This window comes from Scyliorhinus torazame, chromosome 13, assembly GCF_047496885.1.
Source record: "Scyliorhinus torazame isolate Kashiwa2021f chromosome 13, sScyTor2.1, whole genome shotgun sequence".
Lineage (NCBI taxonomy): Eukaryota > Metazoa > Chordata > Chondrichthyes > Carcharhiniformes > Scyliorhinidae > Scyliorhinus > Scyliorhinus torazame.
In genome coordinates, this window is record NC_092719.1 from 214,829,434 (window position 1) to 214,851,037 (window position 21,604).

General features: G+C 51.3%; 1 protein-coding gene across 2 annotated transcripts in view; it reads right to left on the reverse strand.

Moving 5' to 3' along the window:
* LOC140388610 (monoglyceride lipase-like) overlaps positions 1 to 21,070 on the reverse strand; it is a 78,688-nt gene extending 57,618 nt beyond the window's left edge. For both annotated transcript variants that reach the window (XM_072473047.1, XM_072473046.1), the window contains exons 1-2: positions 20,673 to 21,070; positions 560 to 666 (exon numbers count right to left, since the gene is read on the reverse strand). In XM_072473047.1, coding sequence (XP_072329148.1) covers positions 560 to 666; positions 20,673 to 20,821 — 256 coding nt within the window. In that variant the 5' untranslated portion in view covers positions 20,822 to 21,070. The remainder of the gene's footprint in view (positions 1 to 559; positions 667 to 20,672) is intronic.
* Between the last annotated feature and the right edge of the window lie 534 nt (positions 21,071 to 21,604).

Here is a 21,604-nt window from a genome sequence, read left to right on the forward strand (position 1 = left end):
GGAATGTGGCGACTAGGGGCTTTTCACAGTAACTTCATTTGAAGCCTACTTGTGACAATAAGCGATTTTCATTTCATTTCATATGACAGTCTTGTCATCCCTGGGATCAGTCGGGTAAACCTCCGCTGTACTCCCTCAAGAGCAACAACATTCTTCCTCAGAAAAGGAGACCAGAACTGCACACAATATTCGAGGTGTGGCCTCACCAAAGCCCTGTATAATTTCAGCAACACATCCCTGCTCCTGTACTCGAAACCTCTCGCAATGAAGGCCAACATACCATTAGCCTTCTTTACCGCCTGCTGCACCTGCATGTTTACCTTCAGCGACTGGTGCACAAGGACACCCAGGTCCCGCTGCACACTCCCCTCTCCTAATTTACAACCATCTGCCTTCCTGTTTTTGCTTCCAAAGTGAATAACCTCACACTTATCCAAGTTATACTGCATCTGCCATTGATTTGCCCAGTCGCCCAACCTGTCCCGATCATGCTGTAGGATCTCTGCATCTCCTGATTGTGCTGATGTGCTGGGGTTTAGAGTTCAGAGCTGGTACTTACTGTGATCGTGTGAAAATACGAACAGGGAATGCTTGTTAAACAGTGAAACAATTTCCATGTAACGGCCAGAGTGTTCACCGGCATTATGTATGAGCATCAGGAGGGCCCTGGAAGAATTAAGCAGCAGAATAGCAAACATCAACTTCAAAGTAAAGCAACTGACATGAAATCCCTGCAATTCAACCCTGACTTCAGCTCCGGAATGCACCACTCAGAGAAACATAGAATCCCTCCAGTGCAGAAGGAGGCCATTTGGCCCATCGAATCTGCACCGACTCTCTGAAAGAGCAGCCTACCACGGCCCAACGCTCTGCCCTATTCCTCTATCCCCCACCTAACCTTTGGATACGAAGGGGCTATTTAGCGCGGCCAATCCACCTAATCTGCACATCTTTGGACTGTGGGAGGAAACCGGAGCACCCGGAGGAAACCCACGCAGACACGGGGAGAAAGTGTAAACTCCACCCAGACAGTCTCCTGAGGTCAGAATCGCACCCGGGTCCCTGGAGCTGTGAGGCAGCGGTGCTAACACTGTGCCACCGCGCCCGCCCAGTCTCCGGCTGTTATTCAGCCGCACGCCACTGAAACCCTCGGCAACGTTTACTGTACCCCCCAATGCGACTTTTCAGCTGACCTCCTTGTCTGGCCCTTGCCCTCTATCCACTGTGAGCACATCCCAATCCCTGCTGCCCTCATGGTAACCCGTACACAAGCCCAGTTGAACAGGTTAGGTCTCTGCTCCTTGGAGTTTAGAAAAACGCTCTTATTTAAGATTCTGAGGGGGCTTGACGGGGTGCAGACAGAGAGGATGTTTCCCCTTGCCGGGAAGTTTAGAACTCGGGGGAGCACAGTTTTCAAATAAGAGATCTTCCATTTAAGACTGGATTGGATTGGATTGGATTTGTTTATTGTCACGCGTACCGAGCTACAGTGAAAAGTGTTTTTCTGCGAGCAGTTCTACAGATCATTAAGTACATGGAAAGAAAAGGGAATAAACGAAAATACATAATAGGGCAACACAAGGTATACAATGTAACTACATAACACCGGCATCGGGTGAAGCATACAGGGTGGAGTGTAATGAGGTCAGTCCATAAGAGGGTCATTTAGGAGTCTGGTGACAGCGGGGAAGAAGCTGTTTTTGAGTCTGTTCGTGCGTGTTCCCAGACTTCTGTATCTCCTGCCCGATGGAAGAAGTTGGAAGAGTAAGTAAGCCGGGTGGGAGGGTTCTTTGATTATGCTGCCCGCTTTCCCCAGGCAACGGGAGGTGTAGATGGAGTCAATGAATGGGAGGCAGGTTCGTGTGATGGACTGGGCGGTGTTCACGACTCTCTGAGGTTTCTTGCGCTCCTGGGCCGAGCAGTTGCCATACCAGGCTGTGATGCAGCCAGATAGGATGCTTTCTATGGTGCATCTGTAAAAGTTGGTAAGAGTCAATGTGGACATGCTGGAATTTCCTTAGTTTCCTGATGAAATATAGGTGCTGTTGTGCTTTCTTGGTGGTAGCGACGACGTGCGTACGACCAGGACAGATTTTTAGTGATGTGCGCACCTAGAAATTTGAAGCTGTCAACCATCTCCACCTTGGCCCCATTGATGCTGACAGGGGCGTGTACAGTACTTTGCTTCCTGAAGTCAATGACCAGCTCTTTAGTTTTGCTGGCATTGAGGGAGAGATTGTTGTCGCTGCACCACTCCACTAGGTTCTCTATCTCCCTCCTGTATTCTGTACTCGTCCTTATTCGAGATCCGACCCACTATGGTCGTATCGTCAGAAAACTTATAGATGGAGTTGGAACCAAATTTTGCCACGCAGTCATGTGTGTTCAGGGAGTAGAGTAGGGGGCTAAGTATGCAGCCTTGTGGGGCCCCGGTATTGAGGAATATTGTGGAGGAGGTGTTCATTCTTACTGATTGTGGTCTGTGGGTCAGAAAGTCGAGGATCCAGTTGCAGAGTGGGGAGCCAGGTCCTAGGTTTTGAAATGAAATGAAAATCGCTTATTGTCACAAGTAGGCTTCAAATGAAGTTACTGTGAAAAGCCCCTAGTCGCCACATTCCAGCGCCTGTTCGGGGAGGCTGGTACGGGAATCGAACCATGCTCTGGCCTGCCTTGGTCTGCTTTCAAAGCCAGCGATTTAGCCCTGTGCTAAACAGCCCCTTGGCGCTTTGATATGAGTTTGACTGGGATTATGGTGTTGAAGGCGGAGCTGTAGTCAATAAATAGGAGTCTGATGTAGGAGTCCTTGTTGTCGAGATGCTCAGAGATGAGTGTAGGGCCAGGGAAATGGCGTCTGCTGTGGACCGGTTGCAGCGGTATGCGGATTGCAGTGGGTCAAGGCGGTCTATGAGTATGGAGCTGATGCGCTTCATGACCAACCTCTCGAAGCACTTCATTACGACTGAAGTCAGGGCCACCGGGCGGTAGTCATTGAGGCACGTTGCCTGGTTTTTCTTTGGCACTGGTATGGTGATGGTCTTCTTGAAGCAGGTGGGGACCTCGGAGCAGAGAAGGGACAGGTTAAAGATGTCCGCGAACACCTCTGCCAGCTGGTCCGCGCAGGCTCTGAGTGTGTGACCAGGGATCCCGTCCGGGCCCGTCGCCTTCCGAGGGTTCACTTTCAGGAGGCCGATCTGACTTTGGAAGCTGTGACGGTGGGTATGGGTGAGTTATGGGCTGCTGGGGCACTCGACAACGGATTGTTGGTTTCCTGCTCGAACCAAGCATAGAATGCATTGAGTTCATCGGGGAGGGGTGCGCTGCTGCCAGAGATACTGCTCGGCTTCGCTTTGTAGCCCTGTGGCGCACAAAGACTCCGTGAGACGAATAGAGTGAAGTCGATGAGGCTTTATTAAGCGTGTCTGTTCCCCAGCAGCCCGATAGTAAACTGGCCTGCGGGGGAAGGCACTGGCTTCTTATACTTCGCCTTCAGGGCGGAGTATGAGGTCAACGGCCAACCAGGACCCGGGATCTGTCAGCCAATGACATTAGGGCTTCCAGTCCCACATGACCCCCAATACATACTACCACATTCACCCCTTGTCAAGATGAACCCGGCGGGGTGATGCTTCGTATGGTGGTAAGGGTTTACAGTACTGGTCCTGGGAGGATAGAACAGTTACATGGTAGTGCCGTATTGGACAGTATCGTCCTGTTACAACTATTTACAGAGGATATAGGAAAAACAAAATGTTCATTGGACAGTCCATCTTTGTTTTACATCGACGCCACGAGTCGGTCGGGCGGTCTGGTCGTCCGTGTCGATCGCCTCGTCCCCGGCGGTGGTAGTGGTGCTTGTACCAGCGTTGTCGCCTCCGGGAGCCGCGCGGTTTCAGCTGTCGGTGCAAAGGGGAGGGGGACTGATCCTCCTGGGAAGGGGGCGGTCGCGGGGTGCGGCGGTGGCAGGAAGGGGGGCGGTTGGGTTGATGGTGCCGGGGGGGTGTGCGTGGTGCCGGCGGGCGCCAGATCCCGCAGGGAGACCGTGTCCTGTCGGCCGTCGGGGTACTCCACGTAGGCATACTGGGGGTTTGCGTGGAGGAGGTGAACCCTTTCGACCAACGGGTCCGCCTTATGTGCCCGCACGTGCTTTCGGAGCAGGATGGGTCCTGGGGCCGCCAGCCAGGTCGGCAGCGACGTTCCAGAGGAGGACCTCCTAGGGAAGACAAGGAGACGCTCGTGAGGCGTTTGATTAGTGCTCGTACATAATAACGACCGGATGGAATGGAGAGCGTCCGGGAGGACCTCCTGCCACCATGAAACTGGGAGATCCCTGGACCGTAGGGCCAGTAGGACGGCCTTCCAGACCGTGCTGTTCTCCCTTTCTACTTGCCCGTTCCCCCGGGGGTTGTAGCTGGTCGTCCTGCTTGAAGCTATGCCCTTGCTGAGCAGGAACTGGCGCAGCTCGTCACTCATGAAAGAGGACCCCCTGTCGCTGTGGACGTATGCGGGGTAACCGAACAGCGTGAAGATGCTGTTCAGGGCTTTACTGACTGTGGCCGCGGTCATGTCCGAGCAGGGAATGGCAAAAGGGAAGCAGGAGTATTCGTCCACTACATTAAGGAAATACGCGTTGCGGTCGGTGGAGGGGAGGGGCCCTTTGAAATCGAGACTGAGGCGTTCAAAGGGACGGGAAGCCTTAATCAGGTGCGCTCCATCTGGCCTGAAAAAATGCGGTTTGCATTCTGCGCAGATGTGGCAGTCTCTTGTGACTGTACGGACCTCCTCTAAGGAGTATGGGAGATTGCGGGACTTGATGAAGTGGTAAAACCGAGTGACCCCCGGGTGGCAGAGGTCCTCGTGGAGGGCTTGGAGGCGGTCAATTTGTGCGTTGGCACATGTCCCGCGGGATAGGGCATCAGACGGCTCGTTCAGCTTTCCGGGCCGGTACAAGATCTCATAGTTGAAGGTGGAGAGTTCGATCCTCCACCGCAAGATCTTGTCGTTCTTGATCTTGCCCCGCTGTGCATTATCGAACATGAAGGCTACCGACCGTTGGTCAGTGAGGAGAGTGAATCTCCTGCCGGCTAGGTAATGCCTCCAATGTCGCACAGCTTCCACTATGGCTTGGGCTTCCTTTTCCACTGAGGAGTGGCGGATTTCTGAGGCGTGGAGGGTTCGGGAGAAAAAGGCCACGGGTCTGCCCGCTTGGTTAAGGGTAGCCGCTAGAGCTACGTCAGAGGCGTCGCTCTCGACCTGGAAGGGGAGGGACTCGTCGATGGCGCGCATCGTGGCCTTTGCGATGTCCGCTTTGATGCGGCTGAAAGCCTGGCAAGCCTCTGTCGACAGCGGGAAAGTCGTGGTCTGTACTAGGGGGCGGGCCTTGTCTGCGTACTGGGGGACCCACTGGGCGTAGTATGAAAAGAACCCCAGGCAGCGTTTCAGGGCTTTTGGGCAGTGCGGGAGGGGAAATTCCATGAGTGCGCGCATATGTTCGGGGTCGGGGCCTATTATCCCATTGCGCACTATGTAGCCCAGAATGGCTAGCCGAACGGTGCTAAAAACGCACTTGTCCTCGTTGTACGTGAGGTTCAAGGCTTTGGCAGTCTGGAGGAATTTTTGGAGGTTGGCGTCGTGGTCCTGCTGATCGTGGCCGCAGATGGTTACATTGTCGAGGTACGGGAACGTGGCCCGTAACCCATGTTGATCAACCATTCGGTCCATTTCCCGTTGGAAGACCGAGACGCCGTTTGTGACGCCAAAAGGGACCCGTAGGAAATGGTATAACCGCCCGTCTGCCTCGAAGGCTGTGTACTTGCGGTCACTTGGGCGGATGGGGAGCTGATGGTAGGCGGACTTGAGGTCCACGGTGGAGAAGACTTTATACTCCCGTTATGTTGTTTAGACCTTGCCACAACCGCCGAGAGTCTGCCTGTGACTCTAGCTTGGTTTGGTATTCTCTCTTGGCATCTCGGATGGCTTTGCGGAGGTCGTACCTGGATTTCTTGTATAGGTCAGGGCCGTCTGACTTGAACGCCTCAGATCTGTCCTTCAGTAGGGAGTCAATCTCGCGATTGAGCCATGGTTTCCGGTTGAGGACCGTCCGTACTGCATTCTTTGGCAAGCAGTCATCCACACACTTGCTGATGAAGTCTGTGACGGTGGTGGCATACTCATTTAAGTTGGTCGCTGAGTTCTTAAATATGGACCAATCCACTGTCTCTAAGCAGTCATGTAAGAGCTCTTCTATTTCCTCGGACCAGCACTGCACGAACTTCATAGCTGGATTCTCCCGCTTGAGTTTCTGCTTGTATGCCGGGAGAAGGAGCACCGTCTTATGGTCTGATTTCCCAAAGTGCGGTCGGGGGATGGAACGGTAGGCGCCCTTGATTTTTGAGTAGCAGTGGTCAAGAGTGTTGTCGCCCCTGGTGGGACAGGAGATGTGCTGGTGGAATTTTGGCAGTACACTCTTGAGGCTGACCTTGTTGAAGTCTCCGGCCACGATGAAGAAGGCCTCTGGGTGTTCTGTTTTGTTGTTGTTTATAATTGTGTACAGTTTATCCAGCGCCTTCCTCACTTCTGCCTGGGGTGGGATGTAGACCGCCGTGATAATGGCTGAAGTGAACTCACGTGGAAGATAATATGGGCGGCACTTCACGGTCGGGTATTCCAGGGCCGGGGAGCAGTAGGTCACCAGGGTCGCCACATCCAAGCACCAGGAGGAGTTGATGAGGAGGCAAACCCCTCCACCCTTCGCTTTGCCTGATGACGCCGTGCGGTCCGCCCGGTGAATTGAGAAGCCTTCAGGTTGTACGGCACAGTCCGGTGAGGTGGGGTGAGCCAGGTCTCTGTGAAACAGAGCACACAGCAGTCTCTTACTTCCCTCTTAGAGGTAAGTCTAGCGTTAAGTTCATCCATCTTGTTTTTGATCGCTTGGACGTTTGCCAGGAGTATGCTGGGGAGAGGGGTCTTGAAGCCGCGTTGCTTCAGTCTAACCTGCAGACCGCCGCATTTCCCTTGCTTCCTCGGTCGGTGGCTGCGGCTGGATGATCCTGGAATCCGATGGGAGAAGTCTGACCTTGTGGAAGGTTGGTGGTTGCGTCTGGAGGGGTCCAGGGTGCTGGCGGGGACCAGGGCGCTGGTTACATTTCCGGTCGCGTCTGGCAGGGTCCCGGGCGCTGGTTGAGGTAGAGGGGTTTCTGGGAGGGGGGCATATTTGCATCCGGATGGGTCCTGGCGTGATAGATGACGATGATAATGAATGTAATCTCTCAGAGACTCGTAAGTCTGAGGAATTCTCTTGCCCAGACAGCAGTGGACTCTGGGTCATTGAATCCATCCAAGGCCAAGTTAGACAATTTGGATTGGGTTGGATTGTTTATTGCCATGTGTACCGAGGTACAGTGAAAAGTATTTTTCTGCGAGCAGCTCAAACAGATCATGTAGTACATGAAAAGAAAAGAAAATACATAATAGGGCAACACAGGGTACACATTGTAAATACATAGACACCGGGGAGCATGCAGGAGTGTAGTATCAGGTCAGCCCATAAGAGGGTCGTTTAGGAGTCTGGTGACAGTGGGGAAGAAGCTGTTTTTGAGTCTGTTCGTGCGTGTTCTCAGACTTTTGTATCTCCTGCCCGATGGAAGAAGTTGGAAGAGTGAGTAAGCCGGGTGGGAGGGGTCTTTGATTATGTTGCCCACTTTCCCCAGGCAGCGGGAGGTGTAGACAGAATCAATGGATGGGAGACGGGTTCGTGTGACGGACTGGGCGGTGTTCACGACTCTCTGAAGTTTCTTGCGGTCCTGGGCCGAGCAGTTGCCATACCAGGCTGTGATGCAGCCCGATAGGATGCTTTCTATGGTGCATCTGTAAAAGTTGGTAAGAGTCAATGTGGACATGCTGAATTTCCTTAGTTTCCTGATGAAATATAGGTGCTGTTGTGCTTTCTTGGTGGTAGCGACGACGTGCGTACGACCAGGACAGATTTTTAGTGATGTGCGCACCTAGAAATTTGAAGCTGTCAACCATCTCCACCTCGGCCCCGTTGATGCTGACAGGGGTGTGTACGGTACTTTGCTTCCTGAAGTCAATGACCAGCTCTTCAGTTTTGCTGGCATTGAGGGATAGATTGTTGTCGCTGCACCACTCCACTAGGTTCACGATCTCCCTCCTGTATTCTGATTCGTTGTTGTTTGAGATCCGACCCACTGTGTCATCAGCAAACTTATAGATGGAGTCGGAACCAAATTTTGCTATGCGGTTCTGTGTGTATAGGGAGTATAGTAGGGGGCTAAGTACGCAACCTTGCGGGGCGCCGGTGTTGAGGACTATTGTGGAGGAGGTGTTGTTATTCATTCTTACTGATTGTGGTCTGTGGGTCAGAAAGTCGAGGATCCAGTTGCAGAGTGGGGAGCCAAGTCCTAGGTTTTGGAGCTTTGATATGAGCTTGGCTGGGATTATGGTGTTGAAGGCAGAGCTGTAGTCAATAAATAGGAGTCTGATGTAGGAGTCCTTGTTGTCGAGGTGCTCCAGGGATGAGTGTAGGGCCAGGGAGATGGCGTATGCTGTGGACCGGTTGTGGCGGTATGAGAATTGCAGTGGATCAAGGCATTCTGGGAGTATGGAGTTGATGTGTCTCATGACCAACCTCTTGAAGCGCTTCATGATGATCGATGTCAAGGCCACCGGACGGTAGTCATTGAGGCAGTTTGCCTGGTTCTTCTTTGGCTCTGAGCAACTAGAGAGTCGAGGGTTATGTGAGACAGGTAGGAAGGTGGAGTTAAGGCCATCAGATTATTCATGATCTTATTGATTGACAGAGCTGGCTTCTAACGGACTGCTTTTGCTCCTATTTCTTTTTTAAAATTTTTCAAACAAACATTTTTCCGTTTTTACAACTCAACAAGGGATTATATATTAACCGGTAAATAACATTATTTAAATAATATAGTGAACTAACAAGAAAAACAAATAGCAAAAACACAGAATAGTGCTCCCCCCCCTACCCCCTGGGTTGCTGCGGCTGTCATTTCTATCTTTTCCTTATCGCTCCGCGAGATAGTCAAAGAACGGTTGCCACCGCCTGGAGAACCCCTGAGCCGATCCTCTCAACGCAAATTTTATTCGTTCCAATCTTATGAACCCTGCCATGTCGTTTATCCAGGCCTCCACGCCTGGGGGTTTCGCTTCCTTCCACATGAGTAGAATCCTACGCCGGGCTACTAGGGGCGCAAAGGCCAAAATATCAGCCTCTTCCGCCTCCTGCACTCCCGGCTCTTCTGCAACCCCAAATATAGCTAACCTCCAGCCTGGCTTGACCCGGACCTTTACCACCTTTGAGATTACCCTTGCCACGCCCCCCCAGAACCGATGCAGCGCTGGACACGACCAGAACATGTGTGTGTGGTTCGCCGAGCTTCCCGAGCACCTCCCACACCTGTCCTCCACCCCGAAAAACCTGCTCAGTCTTGCTCCCGTCATATGTGCTCTATGTAGGACCTTAAATTGAATCAGGCTAAACCTGGCACATGAGGACGAGGAATTTACCCTACTTAGGGCATCCGCCCATAGCCCCTCCTCGATCTCTTCCCCCAGCTCTCCTTCCCATTTTCCCTTCAGCTCCTCTATCATCGCCTCCCCCTCGTCCCTCATCTCCCGGTATATTTCGGACACTTTGCCCTCTCCAACCCATGCCCCCGAAATCACTCTATCTTGGATCCCCTGCGTCGGGAGCTGCGGAAATTCCCTCACCTGTTGCCTCGCAAATGCCCTCACTTGCATATACCGGAAGGCGTTCCCCGGGGGCAACTTATATTTTTCTTCTAGCGCTCCCAGACTTGCAAACGTCCCGTCTATAAACAGGTCCCTCAGCTTCCTAATTCCTGCTCGTTGCCAACACTGGAACCCCCCATCCATCCTCCCTGGGACAAACCTGTGGTTATTCCTTATCGGGGACCACATCGAGGCACCCGTCACTCCCCTGTGTCGCCTCCACTGCCCCCAGATCCTCAAGGTCGCCACCACCACTGGGTTTGTTGTGTACCTTTTTGGGGAGAACGGCAGCGGCGCCGTCACCAGCGCTTTTAGGCTCGTTCCTTTACAGGACGCCATCTCCAGCTTCTTCCACGCTGCTCCCTCTTCCTCCCTCATCCACTTACAGACCATTGACACATTGGCGGCCCTACAGTAGTCGCTCAAACTCGGCAGCACCAGTCCCCCTCTGTCCCTACTGCGCTGCAGGAACCCCCTCTTTACTCTCGGGGTCTTTCCTGCCCACACAAAGCTCGTAATGCTCCTATTTTTTTTAAAAAGGCCTTTGTGATCAGAATGGGGAGGCACTGAAACACGAAAAGAAACCTCGGGAGAACCACCATTTTAACTGCCTGCACTCTGCCCGGCAGCGACAGCGGCACCATATCCCACCTCTTAAAGTCCTCCTCCATCTGCTCCACCAGTCGCGTCAAATTAAGTCTATGCAGGGTTCCCCAGTTCCTGGCCACCTGGATCCCCAGGTATCGGAAGTTCCTTTCCACTCTTCTCAGCGGCAGAGCATCTATCCCCCTTCCCTGTTCCCTGGGGTGCATTACAAAAAGCTCGCTCTTCCCCATATTTAGTTTGTATCCCGAGAACTCTCCAAACTCCCTCAGTATCTGCATTACTTCTGGCATCCCCTCTACCGGGTCCGCAACGTATAGCAGTAGATCATCCGCGTAGAGCGACACTCGTGCTCCTCATCACCCCCAGCAACCTTCTTACATTAACATTCAGTTGTCTCCCCTTTACAAACCCTGTCTGATCATCATGCACCACCCCTGGGACGCAATCCTCTATCCTTGTCGCCATCACTTTTGCCAGCAGTTTGGCATCTACATTTAGGAGTGAGATAGGCCTGTATGACCCGCATTGCAGCGGGTCTTTATCTCGTTTCAGGATGAGCGATATCGTCGCCTCCGACATTGTCGGGGGTAGCATCCCCCTTTCCTTAGCCTCATTAAAGGTTCTCGCCAAGAGCAGGGCCAACAGATCCATATACTTCCTGTAGAATTCCACCGGAATCCCGTCTGGTCCTGTGGCCTTCCCTGCCTGCATGTTCCCCAGTCCTTTAATCACCTCATCCACCTCGATTGGCGCCCCCAGAGCTGCCACCTCCTGCCCCTTCACCTTCGGGAACCTTAGCTGGTCCAGAAAGTGTAACATTCCTTCTTTTCCCCCGGGGGTTGGGACTTATATAGCCTCTCATAAAAGGTCTTGAACACCTCGTTCACTTTCCCTGCTCTCTGCTCCATATTTCCCGTTTCGTCCCTAACCCCCCCCGATCTCTCTCGCTGCCATCCTCTTCCGAAGTTGGTGGGCCAACTGCCGGCTCGCCTTTTCCCCATACTCGTATTGCATCCCCTGTGCCTTCCTCCACTGTGCCTCTGCCTTTCCCGTGGTCAGCAGGACAAACTCCGTCTGTAGTCTTCGTCTTTCTCTGTATAGCCCTTCGTCTGGGGCCTCCGCATATTTTCTATCCACCCTCAAAATTTCCCCCACTAATCTCTCTCTTTCTTTGCCCTCTTGTTTCCCCTTGTGGGCTCTGATGGAGATCAGCTCTCCTCTAACCACCGCCTTCAGCGCTTCCCATACTACCCCCACCTGGACCTCCCCATCGTCGTTGACCTCCAGGTATCGCTCAATACACCCTCTCACCCTTCCGCAGACCCCCTCGTCCGCCAGTAGTCCCACATCTAGTCACCAGAGTGGGCGCTGCTCCCTTTCCTCTCCTAGTTCCACATCCACCCAGTGCGGGGCGTGGTCTGAAACGGCTATGGCCGAGTACTCCGTTCCTGCCACTTTCGGGATCAGTGCCCTTCCCAAAACGAAAAAGTCTATCCGGGAATATACCTTATGGACGTGGGAGAAGAAAGAGAACTCTTTAGCCATCGGCCTGGCGAATCTCCACGGGTCCACTCCCCCCATTTGTTCCATAAATCCCTTAAGCACTTTGGCCGCTGCCGGCCTTCTCCCGGTCCTGGATCTGGACCGGTCTAGCCCTGGATCCAGCACTGTGTTAAAATCCCCCCCCCATTACCAAATTTCCCACCTCCAGGTCCGGGATACGTCCCAGCATTCGCTTCATGAATCCCGCGTCATCCCAGTTCGGGGCATAGGCATTCACCAGCACACCCGCCTCTCCCTGCAGTCTGCCACTCGCCATCACATATCTGCCCCCACTGTCCACCACTATATTCTTAGCCTCGAATGATACATGTTTCCCCACCAGTATTGCCACACCTCTGTTTTTCGCGTCCAACCCTGAGTGGAATACCTGTCCCACCCATCCTTTTCTTAGTCTAACCTGATCCGCCACCTTCAGGTGCGTCTCCTGGAGCATGACTACGTCCGCCTTCAGTCTCTTTAAGTGCGCAAACACCCGTGCCCTCTTAATCGGCCCGTTTAAGCCTCTCACATTCCACATGATCAGCCGTATTGGGGGGCCATTCACCCTCCCCCCTCGTCGACTAGCCATCCCCTTTTTTAGGTCATCTCCTCATCCAGGTCCCGCGCACCCGTCTGTCCCCCAGGCAGCGCCTTCCCGCTCCGATGACCTCATCTCTTACCAGCTCCCCCTTGCACTCAGCAGCGGCAACCCAGTTAATCCCCCCCCCCCCGCTAGATCCCCCTCTAGCTTGGTTACCCCCCCCATATTGCTTCCGGAAGTCAGCTAACTCTGGCTGACCTCGGCTTCCCCCGTTCACTCTTTGACCTCCCAACGTGTGGGGCTCCCTTCCTTCCTGCGCCCGTTTTCCCGCTATAATTTCCATAGCGCGAGAAAATACCCACGCTTTCCTCTCGGCCCCGCCCCCTATGGCGCAGTTCCCTCATTCCCCTTCCCTGTCCCTTTTTCCACCGGCGCCCACATTTCTTCGTGTCCCCCCCATCGGGGGGGAGAGAAATTCCCCCTCCAACATTGCTGTACAATAGCCCTCCCCTTTCCCCACTTTACATTCCTGTACCACCACCTCGCTGCTTCTCTCCAAACATCAAATTCTCAAATCTAGTCCAGTTTCTCTTCTTGGATGAATGTCCATGCCTCATCCGCCATCTCGAAGTAGTGGTGCTTGCCCTGATGCGTGACCCACAATCGCGCCGGCTGCAGCATCCCAAATTTTATTTTCTTCCTATGGAACACCGCCTTGGCCCGGTTGAAACTCGCCCCCCTTCTCGCCACCTCCGCACTCCAATCTTGATACACACGTATCACCGCATTCTCCCATTTGCTACTCCGTGCCTTCTTGGCCCAGCTCAGGACCATCTCTCTGTCCCTGTAGCGATGGAACTTCACCACTATTGCTCTTGGTGTTTCCCCTGCCTTTGGTCTTCTCACGAGGACCCGGTACGCTCCCTCCACTTCCAGGGGGCCTGTTGGGGCCTCAGCTCCCATTAGCGTGTGGAGCATCGTGCTCACATAAGCCCCAACATCAGCTCCCTCTGCTCCTTCGGGGAGACCTAGAATCCGTAGGTTTTTCCTCCTTGAGCTGTTCTCCAGGGCTTCCAGCCTTTCTATACACCTCTTGTGTAGTGCCTTGTGTGTCTCCGTTTTTACCACCAAGCCCTGTGTCTCATGTTCATTCCCGGCTGCCTTTCCCTTCACTCCACGGAGCTCCATCGCCTGGACCTTTTGTGTTTCCTTCAGTCCCTCGATTGCCAGTAGCATCGGCGCCAGCACCTCTTTCTTGAGCTCCTCCACACATCGTCGGAGAAACTCCTGCTGGTCCGGGCCCCATACCATCTGGGCTCCATCCGCCGCCATCTTGCTTCTCCCTTCTCTTCTCTGCCGCTGCTCCAAAGGATCCTTCACAATCTGGCCACTACCGTCGCTCCTTTCCATATACACCCGGGGAGACTCCTTCCTTCGTCACCCCACACTGGGTTAGGTCAAAAAAAAATTCCGTTGGGGCTCCCGATAAGAGTCCACAAGGGAGCTGCCGAAACGTGCGGCTCAGCAGTGCATCACCGCAACCGGAAGTCTTTGCTCCTATTCCTTATCATCTTATGATCATTTCATCAATCAGTCCTGTGCTCGCAGACCACACACTCCATCCCTGAAAAACTGACCATCCCTCCTCATGGCCTGAGGTTCAACAAGACTGTCCAGACTATCCATTTGATCCTCAGATGCAGTTCTTTTTTTAAATTAAAATTTAGAGTACCTAATTTATTTTTTCCAATTAAGGGGCAATTTAGCGTGGCCAATCCACCTTCCCTGCACATCTTTTTTTTAGGTTGTGGGGGCGAAACCCACGCAAACACGGGGAGAATGTGCAAACTCCAAACGGACAGTGACCCAGAGCAGGGACCAAACCTGGGACCTTGGCGCCGTGAGGCAGCAATGCACTATAGGGATTCTATGGATCTACGTTTCCACTCTAGTCAAATTTTCCATCCCAAGAGTTAGCAGAGAACACATCCCCGCCGACTCTGACAGTTCTGGTGCTATTTTGTGCTCCAATGAACGTTGATTGGCATAGGGTGGGACTTCTTTTCATGTACTTAATGATCTGTTGAGCTGCTCGCAGAAAAATACTTTTCACTGTACCTCAGTACACGTGACAATAAACAAATCCAATCCAATCCAAGAATTTTGTTGGCTGCAAAGCACTTTGGGACGACCAGTGATCACAAACGGTGCTACATAAATGCAAGTCTTTCTTTTTAAATAGCTGACTGTGTAGCTATCCTCTCAGTGGCTGTCTCACCATGTTTCACTTGGACTGTGATGAGACTTGTGTCCAATCCCTCATATTTTTAATCAGATGAACAGGATTTGCCTGTCAGGAATTCTCAGTTTACACAGACGGGGGAAAAAGAGTAAGGTCGTTCCATTAATCTGCAAAACGTACAAACGATGCTTTCAAATCATTCCAGGAAATTTCTGAATGAACATGAATTTAAGACTTACATCCATGAATGGCGTAGCAGGTGTCCACCTAACCTGTTAATAATTAGAAGCAGATGGTCTGAAAAAAACACTGGAATATTTTTCTCTGTAACTACTGAAGCCCAAAATGGTGAAAAATGTTGGAGGGACTCCTTTCAGCAGTTTCCTGCATCGTAATTGGAAGGGTGCTAGCCCGCAGGTTGTTACAGTGGCGTGCTGTGTGGACACTGGAAACATGCAGATTGGATGAATTGTGATGACAAATACCATCTAAAACTGCAACAAAAACAGAAAATGCTGGAAATCCCCTGACAGTGTCTGTGATGCCGGGCTGGACCGGGCTTCATCGGGAGGGGGGTCAGACTGCGTTACAGTGGGTTGGGCTGGTTCAGGTCGATGGCGCGGGGGGTGGTGAGGGAGGGCGTGTGTGTTGGGTCTCCTCGGGGGGGAGGGGGGGGGGGCGGTGTCCTGTGCAAGGCTGAGTCTGAGTTTTTTAAATAGTTACTTTGGAGTTAGGAGTAATTTCTTTCCTCTAACTCTTTCAGCATAACTATCAAGGTAAAACGGGTAGGACCGCCCAAAGTTAGTGATTTAAATCACTTCTGTCAGGTGGTTCTCAGCCCAGCGCAACTGTCCAGAGGAAATTAGCACTCCTGGGCAATTTCTGGGTAAAACCTTACATGGGGACATCCGAGAGGGGCTCCCCAATACATCATCGGGATCCTCCCTAAATGTACTGGAGAACCAAGATGTTATGGATCCAAGAGTATTGAAGTTGTATTGGGGCAGCTCAGAGTGGAACATACAAAGTTGAATCTGTAACATTCAATTTGAAATGTTTTGTAATGTACTCTTATAAATTTTATGAATAAGGTATGCTCTATGGGTGGAGTTGAGGTGCACCTAAAAATCCAGCCTGACAGCACGCCCAAATGTCTCAAAGCTAGAACCCTCCCATTCACCTTCAAGCCAAAAGTTGAAGAAGAACTAGAAAGACTAGTACAAACAGGAGTCATTGAACCTGATGCTGCAAGTGATTGGGCAACACCAATAGTTCCTGTATTGAAACCTGATGGCTCAGTGAGAATTTGTGGAGATTTAAAAGCTATTAACCCAGTACTGTGCGCAGATAATTATCCACTGCCTCTGATTGGAGACTTGTTTGCTGGACTTTCCGGAGGGCAGAAATTCAGTAAAATTGATCTTTCACAGCCATATCTGCAGATAAATGTGGCTTCGGAATCACAGCCACTACTCATCATCGTGATTTCTAATTCATTACAGAAAACTTCTTTTGGAATAACGTCAGATCCTGCTCTTTTTCAAAGATCCCTGTGTCAAATTCAAAGTGGGCTGAATGGCGTGCATTGTTATAATAATAATCGCTTATTGTCACAGGCTTCGAAGAAGTTATTGTGAAAAGCCCCTAGTCGCCACATTCCTGCACCTGTTCGGGGTGGCCGGTACGGGAATTGAACCCGCGCTGCTAGCATTATTCTGCATTACAAGCCAGCTGTTTAGCCCATTGTGCTAAACCAGCCCCTCTATCTTGATGACATACTCATCACCGGTTCAAGTTAATAGGGACACTGAAGCAGTTACAGAGCTACAATCTGAGAGTTAAAAAGTGCGACATTTTCAAACATCCAGAAATTACCTGGGTCATATCACCGGCAAAGCTAGTTTACACAAGGAGCCGAAGAAATGTCAGCAATCTTTGAATCACCACGTCCTCAAAATGTGACACAAGTAAGGTCGATTTTTAGGATTGGTCAATTATTATGGTAAATTCATGTTGAATTTAGCAACACGATTGCAGCCTTTACACATTTTTCTTTGTGCCAAATAGGCATGGCACTGGTCAGAAGAATGCAAAATTGTACAGAATGAGATAAAAGACTCCATCCAGAAGTCGGAGCTGTTGGTTGATCGTAATCATAAGCTGAAGTTGCAACATGCTTGCCTTGACCAACTGCAGGAGGGACATCCTGGTGTGGTGAGGAACTGGCACATTGTTATTTTTGGTGGTCAGGATTAGATCTCAAATCGAAGAGAAAGTAGAGCAATGTCAATCCACTCAACAAAACTAAGGAACACTCCGCCATTACATCTGGGGAGATGCGTGAAGCAGCCTCACCCTCTGGGGTATGTGCAGTCGTCTCAAGCATTGCACCTTCAGGAGAGGAACGGCAATAGAATTTGTTTCACGCACTCTTACTAGCGCAGAAACTAATTACATTCAGCTCGAAAAAGAATAATTTTTGGGGTAAAAAAACTCCACTATTACCTTAACCGACGTCATTTCTCTTTGACAGATCTTCGAATCAGTGAATCTTGTAGAAATGTTAATTGTTGTCATTGCAACAATGAAGTAAGAGGGAGAGGTGTTATGTACCAGAGAATCCATCCCTGCGTCATGTGATGTGTAGTGACGTCAGCAGAGTGTTTGCGTGAGCTTTCCAGATCTCCACCTTTGATTGTAGGAGCAACATCTCCTAATAAAGCTCTCATCAATTTGAAAGAATCCAGAGTGTGGGCACCTCCATACCTTTTCTCTTTGCAGCAAACAAAGTAATATAATAACTAGTTTCCACTCTTCCCTCCTGGATCCTTTCCCTGTCCCACTGGGGGAAAGAACAGCTCTTGAATACAAGCTTCAACCAGTATCACCTGCTCTCAATGTGCTTTGCACACTGCGGAGATAATTTGTTTTTCAGCTTGAGCAGATGAGGTCATTGCTCGGTGGAGCCAAGAAATGCAGAGAGACATTTTGCAAAACGTCAGAAAGAACTGCATTGGAGCCATCAGTTGTAACAAAGCAATACAATGAGGTGCAGAATGAGAAGACAAGAGCTGAGCAAGACAATAAACAGTTGAGTCTATTGTCCTTCAGGATCAAATTCAAAAACAGTACATTCAGCAACATGATGGAATAGAGACACTACCTTGAGCAGCAGAATGTCAGAGCAAATGCAATAAGTCTATTCACTTATAAGAAAGCCCATGATGTGATGAATTTAGGAATTTCAGATATATTGGGCTGGATTCTCCGCCGTCGAGATGCTCCATTTTGCTAGCAGCCCGTGAGTTTTCCGATGGTGTGGGGCTGCCCCACAATGGGAAACCCCATTGACCAGCCGGCGAAACGGAGCATCCCACCGGCATGCTGAACCAGAAATCTGGTGCGGCGGGGACAGAGAAACCCGCCCATTGTATTATATGAATTGGGTGCAGTAAGGGTTAAAAGCCTGGGTTAGTGCGTATAACCGCTGCAGTTATGTTTTTAAAGAATCCTGATTTGAAAGGTTTTGGGAGCCAGAGGTGCAATTAAGGAATCGGAAACGCTAATGGAATTTTGATTGGATTAGGGGGTACCCTGTGGAGTTAATTAGGTACATTTGTGTTTCAGCTTGGTAAGATGATGTAATTACTGGGAGGAACAGGTACCAGGTGTTTTGCAGAAAAGCAGTTTAGTTGAGTTTTAGATTGGGGTGCGATCAGAAGTCAAGCATCTGCTCTCACTGCAGTTCAGTTAAAGATATGTCTGTAGACAGATTAGCAGTTTCTTTCCAAGCAGTTCAGAATTGTGTGGCTGGAAGGTGAACTAAAACAAGCTGAGAAGTAGCTTCGAAAGAAATACAGCCTGAGTTTCTGCATGGTTCTGACAGGATTCAGGACTAGCTCTTACAGCAGTCTCAAAGTAGAGTATCCAGATATGTCTGTGCAGCAGGTGTTCCTGAGCGCTAACAGTATTTGAAAGTGGATTGAGAACTGAGATTGTTTTGTTGTCTGAGTGGGAATAAAGATAGCAGTTAAGGGTTATTGTGTTACTGTATTGATTAGCATTGTTTAAGGGGTAAGCTATTTTTCCTGTGTGATGTTAAAGATATTTTAATACCGTATTAGTAATAAAGTTTGTTTTAATATTCCATATCCCTATTTTTCTTGAAGTCATTCCTGGGCCGAGGTATCCTTTCCTCACAGTCTTACAAAATTAAAATAAAATATTGGGGTTTCTGTCCACTATCCTAGACACTGTTGGGGCCAGATCCGGGATTGTAATAATCATAGAATCATAGAATTTACAGTGCAGAAGGAGGCCATTTGGTCCTGCACCGGCCCTTGGAAAGAGCACCCTACCTAAGCCCACACCTCCAACCCTATCCCCGTAACCCAATAACCCCACCCAACCCAACCTTTTTTGGACACTAAGGGCAATTTATCATGGCCAATCCACCTAACCTGCACATCTTTGGACTGTGGGAGGAAACCGGAGCACCCGGAGGAAACCAACGCAGACACGGGGAGAACGTGCAGACTCCGCACCGACAGTGACCCGAGCCTTGGAATCGAACCTGGGACCCTGGAGCTGGGAAGCAACTGTGCTAACCACTGTGCTACCTGCTGTCCACATGATGAAGTCATTATCAACAAAACGGAAAACCTGTTGAAGGGCCTTCACACTTTACGAGGATCCCTTAGTCGGTTATTTTTCCGTGTTACAATCCCAGTGTATGTTAGACCTGGACGGGAAGATTCCAGGATTGAACCCTGGCTCAAAAGACTGTAACTCCCGTGGGAAACATATCCCTCTTGCCTCCTTTTCACCTCCATCACTCAGGCCTCCGAGGCTACGTTTGAGAGCCTTGACGTCCTCGCTCTGCTGTTTCTCATTCACTGAACCCCTTCCTTCCAAACAACCCTCTCTGAGGTCACAGAGGTATCTGCAGTAACCTGAACACACCTCCCCTTTCAGCAGGAGAGGCTGCTGATAATCAGTGCTGGCCAGCTATAGTCTCTGGAACTCTCTTCCTTAAAAGCCAGTGGAAGCAGAGTCTTTGGATATTTTTAAGACAGAGCTCGATAGATTCTTGAATAACGAAGGGGGTGAAAGGTTACTGGGGGAATGCGGGGTTGAGGTTACAATCTGATCAGCCATGATCTTATTGAATGGCGGGGTAGGCTTGAGGGGCTGAGTGGCCTTCTCCTGCTCCTAATGTGCTTGATCTTAAGTGCTGGCCAGCCATGAACGCTGCTGGACCTGATACTGAGCTTGTGGCCAATCCCTAGCGCATTGTGCACTGGGCTGCAAATCCCTACTGAGGAGCAGGCAGTGTGGGGTTTGCATGCTGCTGGGGCGGCACAGTAGCACAGTGGTTAGCACAATTGCTTCACAGCTCAAGGGTCGCAGGTTCGATTCCCGGCTTGGGCCACTGTCTGTGTGGAGTCTGCACGTTCTCCCCGTGTCTGCGTGGGTTTCCTCTGGGTGCTCCGGTTTCCTCCCACAAGCCCGGAAAGATAGATTGCCCTTAGTGTGTCCAAAAAAGGTTAGGCGGGGTTACTGCGTTACGGTGGAGGCATGGGTTTAAGTGGGGGTGCTCTTTCCAAGGGCTGGTGCAGACTAGATGGGCCGAATGGCCTCCTTCTGCACTGTGAATTCTATGATTCTACGTGAGGTTAGGCGGGTTGACCGTGCTAACTTGCTCCTTAGGTTGGGCGGGGATACTGGGTTGTGGGGACGGGGTGGAGGCGTGGGCTTGGGCAGGGTGCTCTTTCTGGGGGCCGGTGCAGACTTGATGGGCCGAATGGTGTCCTTTGAACTGGACTGGGGGGGATACTGCAATCCACAAGAGTCCTTATGCACCCCCACAATACAGGGGCTGAGAAACCCCACTCCACAGCGAGAGTCAGCAAGCTAAACCCGGAGCCAACGCCTTGTGCTGTTACACTGATGTAGACTGAGGTAGACTCTAACCTGGATGTTTTGTTTGGCGGTGGCCAGTATCTGCAAAACAGATATTTCCCATCCGCGTTGATGAAGTGTGGCAAGTCGCTGTAGGGCAGACCTTGGGGTGTCTTGCGGCTTTCCAACAGCTCGGGGCGTTTGGCGCAGCGACACCCCATTTCAGACGCGAGAGGGGAACAGGGGGACCAAGTGCTTTCCTTGGGCTAGTGAGCCATGAGCGTGCCTCTGTGCGGGGTGCCACCCTCTGCTGCAGCCACCCATCCCTTCAGTCCATCTGTGCACCTGTCCCCCGCAGAGGAAGGTGTGAAAGAGCAACAGAAGCTCCCGGCGCTGGCTGACCTTCAGTGACACACGTAAGGGACAGCGACACAATCAGCGGAACGCACGGGGAACTCTCAATTCGGCGGCAGGACGCTGCCCGGGCGCTGCAACGCTCGCTCCTGTCCACAATTCTCCAAAGGGGCTGTTTTCAGGGTCCTTTCTTTGCACTTTTGCAGAGTTTAAACCCCAGGTCGATTCTATTGTTCCAGCAATGTGACCACTCAATTCAAGGGCAACCAAATACAGGCCACACCCAGAGATCCAAACAAAAACTCAACACCCTCTGAGAGGCAAACTGAGACTCAACACCCTCTGAGAGACAAACTGAGACTCAACACCCTCTGAGAGACAATTCTCTTGAATCATAGAACTTTACAGCTCAGAAGGAGGCCATTCAGCCCATCGTCCCTGCACCGGCCCCCGAAAGAGCTACCCAGCTAGTCCCATTTTCCAGCCCCGGGCTGGATTCTCCGCACCCCGACGCCGAAATCGGGTTCAGCGACGGCTGGAGAATCCAGTTTCCCGCATGAAATCGGGACCGCCGCCGGTTCCGCGATTCTCCCCCCCCGACCCCTAAAAGCGGCGTACTCGGGGAATATGCCTCGCCGATTATCCACCGT